General features: G+C 35.4%; 1 protein-coding gene across 1 annotated transcript in view; it reads left to right on the forward strand.

Annotated features, from left to right (window-relative positions):
* KANTR (KANTR integral membrane protein) overlaps positions 1-5652 on the forward strand; it is a 35492-nt gene extending 29840 nt beyond the window's left edge. The window contains exon 3 of the mRNA XM_075538692.1: positions 790-5652. Coding sequence (XP_075394807.1) covers positions 1568-1798 — 231 coding nt within the window. The 5' untranslated portion in view covers positions 790-1567 and the 3' untranslated portion in view covers positions 1799-5652. The remainder of the gene's footprint in view (positions 1-789) is intronic.
* Positions 5653-6000: the final 348 nt, after the last annotated feature.

A 6000-nucleotide genomic window follows, 5' to 3' on the forward strand; every position in this document is an offset into this window, starting at 1 on the left:
TTATTAGAACAAAGTATTCTTGCATTGAGGGTGGACTTAAGTAGAGGCCCAATGCCCATCTGCTACCTTAATACTTAACCTATAAATTTATGTGCAGACTTATATTCCTATTGTTATATATGAATATATTTACATATGTACATGCCTATGTTTATACCTCTATAAATGTCTTTTGCCTCCTAGTTCTTTCCTCTATTTCCTTTTAATTTCCTCCTGTCCCACTCTCATGTTCGACCTTCATTGAGTTCCCTGTACTTCCTCTGGACTACATTGCACTTGATTGAACCCCACTAGGTGCCCTCCTGGCCATTGATTTTAGATCTTTTGTTGTTCCCGTGTCCTGGGGTTTGATGGCTACCCACTGTCCCCGGGGAACTCTTGGTCCATTTTTTTCTCCTCAGGATTGTTTATCCTATCTTCTATAAATAGACATAAAGAAGAAAAATAGCCTATGAATAATTCCAGGTTTGTCTGCTGACCCTTATGAATGTTTTCTGATGGGAGTCTCATGCAGTGCCAAGCCCTGGCCCGACCGAGCCCAAAGTGTCTATTTGGAATTTGTTGCTTTGCTCCCCTTGCTGCTCTACTGTGCTCCCTTTATGTTACGCCCTGGTGTGTGTGTGTGCGCGGGGGGTGGAGGGGAGGTGTCGGCGGATGTCAGACCGGGCACAGTTCCCACATTGTGTCTCTAGTGCTGAGATATCTTGTGATAATATGAGTATATTTCCAGTCCATTTGACCCTTTTCATATTGACTATTCCACAATAATGACGAAGCTCTTATTTGCAGAATATACACCATTGTTAGAATCATCACTCTGCAGCTAGCTTGGACACCACTAAAAAGGCACATCACCTGCAAACGGATAGAATTTGTGAAGACGTAGTTTCAGGGCTGTCACCTGGAGCTACATCCTCCAGAAGCCCCTGCTTGACCTCCCTGCACCCAACCAGCCACACCTTGGGCTGTGCATGGTGTTCCTTGGAAACTGCAGCACAGACTCCTCCAGCAGCTCCACAGACTCTTTGTCTTCAATAAGCAGAAGATCATGCAGCTGGTTACTGAAGATGTCCAAGTGATAAATCATTGCTTTGGCCTTATTTAATATGTTTACCATAAAACAATAACTGAATGCTGGATGTTATTCATTCATGCCTATCACCATCACAGATTTTGGAGGGATTTGTCAGACCCCACTTTACTAAGAGCCATCTAAGGGTCTCAAAAGGAGACTGCCCATAGAGAGAGGTGGCTTGCTTAAGGGCTCAATTTTCACAAGTCTCACTTGGCCACCTCAAGAGAGAAGGAGCTTAATATCTACCTATCTGTAACCCACATACCAACTAGAAAACTCTGTTATTTTTGTTTGTTTTTGTAGGAACTATCTAAGTGTGTGAACTTCTCAGAATTTCTATTTTTTCTTGAGTCAATTTTGGTAAGCTAGCTTTTCTAGGAATTAGTACATTTTATTTGTTTTCATCATATTTATTGGCATAAGATTTCCTTATAATTTTATTATTTATCATTTCCTTATAACTTTATTGTCTGCTATATCTAATCTATAGTTATGTCTCCTTTTTCATTATTGATATTGGTTATTTGTGCTTTCTCCCTTTTTTTCTTGATCAATTTCACCAGAAGTTTGTCTATTTTATTAGTCTTTTCTAAGAATCAACTTTTGGCCTTGTTGCTCCTCTCTATTGTGTCTTTGTTTTCTATTTCATTAATTTCTGCTCTTATCTTTTTTGATCTTCTTCCTTCCACATTCTTTGGGTTTATTCTTTTGTTCTTTTTCTGACTTCTTACATTAAACATTAAACTCATTAATTTTCAGCCTGTCTTGTTTTCGAATTTGTGCATTTAATTATATACATTTCCCTCTATAAATATTGCTTTCCTACAAGTTTAGATATACAGTGATACCACGGTTGTCAAACTCAATTCATTCCAAATTTGTGTGCGAACACCAACAAGTTCAAGAACTGAACATATTTTCCCCTAAGAAATAATGGAAACCAAATAATTGGTTCTGAGACCCAAAAATTACACTTATAAATTCATTTTTCCAGGACTTAAAATCACTATGGATTGCTTTACATATATCACTGTCTCCGATACACTATCAACATCAAGTTGTTTCTGATTAACTGTAACTTGTCAACCTTTTCAGTGGTATGGGTTCTTAATTTCCAAGTTAACGATTCCACACCTACATTAGCCGCTTTAACCACATTCCCCCTGCCACCAAAAAAAGAATGTTGTTAATGTCTACTTAGCCATGTTGTATTCAGCTGCCAAATCAGACAACCTGATTCAAATTTCACAATTTCTTTCTTTAGCTCGATCGTGATTCTCACCGTTATCCTCTGAGCTTTACTGCTGGTATCACTAACTTTCTTTAGACAATGGTTACACAATTTGGCACAAATGAAACACAAAGAAAAGCAGTGTCGGATGTTTTAATGCACGAACACAAGCAGTATACATGGCCTGAGTTAGAAGGGAACTTAGACTGAAGCGTCTAAGTTCTCAGTGAGGGTTGACTCACTGTCAGCTGGTACAGATTTTTTCAAGTCAGGTTTTCGGGTCTACTGTTGAGTAAAGTTTTGAACACGGAGCAGATTTTCTTTGAACTTTGCTGTTCGAGTAGTGGAAAGTTCCAGCTTGAAGCCATTCAACAACTGGGATTTCACTGTATAGTATTTTCATTATTATTCATTTTCAAGTCTTTATATTTGTATAACCTGTGATTTATTGTAGAAGTGTGTTTTTAAGTGTTCATCTGCTTGGAGACTTTAAAATCTATCTCTTTGTTATTGAAATCTATCTTAATTGGACTATAATCAGAGGGTGTGGTCTGTGTACTAATTCTTTAAAATTTATTGAGACTTGTTTTAGCTTTAGTAAGTGATAAATTTAAAAATGTTTCCTATGTGCCTTATAAAAATGTGTATTTTTTAATTGTTAAGTACAGAAATCTACATATGTTTATCAAATTTGTTCATTGTATTCAACTTTTCTCTGTCTATACTAATTTGTTTGTTGTGATATACTAACAATTGAAAGAGGTATGTTAACATTCAGCTGTAACTGGATTTATCGATTTTTCCTTGTAGGTATATCCCTTTTGCTTTATATACTTTGAAATTAATTTAATAACCCTCTCTAACCTGATAATATATTTCTCCATGAAGTGTTTTATATTAATATAATGCTACAAGCTTCTTTTTGTTATTATTTGTGCGGTATAAAATTTTCCATCCTTTTACTTTTCAATATTCTCATACCTTCATACTTTGTGTTTGTATGGATAAACTTTTAAAATATATAGCCTGATATTTGTCTTTTAATGGGCAATTTTGGTCTACATTTCTGTTTACTTTGAAATAGCCTCATACTTTTGTAATTTCTATTCTCCCCTGTAAGCTTTATTTTTTGCCTTTTTTATTTTGAAATTTGTTTTTTTTTAACTGCAAAATTTGTTTTATTTTTTTAAGTTTTTCCCCTTGCATTTTGGAATTTACATATTGTCTTTCTTTTTGTTGTTATTCTTTCAATTTTATCACACATGCTTAGCTCATACAGTGTAAAATTAAATGGTGGTTTACTCCTCTCGTAGCACACAAGAACCTTAGAAACCTGCAAGTCTAGTTATTTTTTTCCTTGTCGACATGCTAATGGTTTAAACCGTTATTTTTCTTGCCTCACATATTATGTATTATTATTATTTTTATTGACAGTGTTAGTTTGGACTTACATATATAAATTCTTGCATGTCAGCCATCCTACTGGAATCATTCTTCTTCATTGTGAATACAGTGTTCATTATTGTGTACCACTGAGTTGATTTCAACTCAGAGCAACCCCATGTGACAGAGTATAACTTCCCCATAGGGTTTTGTTGGCTGTAATGTTTTAGAAGCTGATAGCCAGAACCTTGCTCCTTCAGAGTTGCTGGGTGAGGCCAAACAGCCAACCAATTTGTAGTTAACAGTTTGCGCCACCAGGGCTCTTTGAATACATGTGTAGCTATTCTTTTAATGCAGGTCTCTTAGTATTAAATTCTTTCAGTCTTTGCCATATGTAAATGTATTCATTTTACCTTCACTCTCAAAAGATTGTTTGCTACAAGTATTTTTGCTTAACACTTAAAGAGTATACAACCCCATTTTCTTTTACCTTGACAAGTCTACCTTTTAGCTGTTGTGACATCCAATTGCTGCTTTTTGGAGATGGTTTGTTCTTACACTGTTTCGAAGGTCTTTTCTCTCTTTTATTTTTGAAGGGATATATGCAGGGGTTTCTGCTGTTTCATTCTCACCTATTTAAGCACGGGATTCTTTAGTCTACTCCAGAAACATTTTTTTCTATGTCTCAGTGGATTCATAGTTTCTATTTTTCTGGATCTCTCAGCCATCATCCATTCAAATATTGCCTTTCTTCCATTATTTCTATTTTCTTTTTTTCTCAAGCTATAATTAATTATATTTTGGGACCTCTTAACATATGTTTTCTTTTGTCTTCTTCTGCTTTACTGTAGGAGCCCTGGTGGTGTAGTGGTTATGATTGACAGTTTGAAACCACCAGCAGCTCAGTGGGAGAAAGACTGGGCTTTCTACTCCCATACACAGTTACTGTCTCAGAAAAACAAAGGAGGTCACTACAAGTCAGCAATTACTTTTTTTTTTTTGCTTCACTTTGGGTAATTTCTACACCTATATCTTTCCTTGACTGATTGTCTCTTCAGCGCGCTGTTATCTGACATTTAACGTCCCTATTGAGTTGTTTATTTCAACAATTATATATTTTTTGTTTATATAAGCTTCATGTATTTAATTTCCTAATTTCTGCCTAGTTATTTCTAATAGTTGCTTGTTGTTTGCTCATCTTTGATTACATTTTTTATTTCTTTAGACATTTCATACAAATTTTATACAACCAATATTCATCTTATTCATGAGTATGACATAATGAATGTTATTTACATCTAAAACACATGATACATTCTAATTACATATCTATTGTGCATCTTTTTGTTTTCCTAATGAACTAGCAATTGTATAAGGAGGGTGTTATTTATTTGTTCGTTTTTTGCCTATTGTTCTAGTACTGATGACAAATTCTTCCTTGAAACACTTTTTGAATTCCAATCAGTTCACATCCCTCCTCTGCTCAAAATCCTCCCAGTAATCCAAATTCCCTCAGAATAAAAGCCAAAGCCCATGCCATAGCCCCAAAGTCTTTATGCAATCTGGTCCCTGTTTCTTCTCTGATTTCTCCCCATTATTTAATCAATTCCAGTCACACTGGCTTTCTTGCTTATACCAAACATACCAAGTAACCTTCCTCCTGAGACTTTTTGTATTTACTGTTCTCACTGTCTAGAACACTTCCTCACAGGTAAGCTAGTACCTTTTTTGCCTACTCTCAATGCACTCAAATGGCACCTGCTTAGATAGGCATTTCCTTACCAACAGAAATAGAATAGTTCAAGTAACTACTTATTTCTATCTCCTGATACTACTTTATGGCTTCTGTTTTTCTATAAAGCACCAATAACTATCTTATATAGTTAATATTTATTTGTGTGTATTATGTATTTGTCTCTCCCCAGTAAACTATAAGCTCCATGAAAGCTGAATCCCCAATGCCAAAAATATGCATAGAGTATTTAGAAGATACTTAATAAATATTTGTGGAATAAACTGAATAAATGAATTAATTAATGTAGAGACTAGAGAAGCAAATGCCGTAAGAACTAGCCGAGGCATGAAGGCCTTGAATGCCATGCTGAGCAGCTTTATTCAACAACACAAAACATGACTATACAGGTGGATTTCACCATATGGAATACACAGAAATCAAATTGACTGTATCTGTGGTAAGAGTTCAATATCAGCAGTTAAAACCAAGCCAGGGGCCCACTATGCAACAGAACATCAATAGCTCATATGTAAGTCCAGATTGAAGTGGAAGAAAATGAAAACAAATCTAACAGAG

Source organism: Tenrec ecaudatus, chromosome X, assembly GCF_050624435.1.
Source record: "Tenrec ecaudatus isolate mTenEca1 chromosome X, mTenEca1.hap1, whole genome shotgun sequence".
Lineage (NCBI taxonomy): Eukaryota > Metazoa > Chordata > Mammalia > Afrosoricida > Tenrecidae > Tenrec > Tenrec ecaudatus.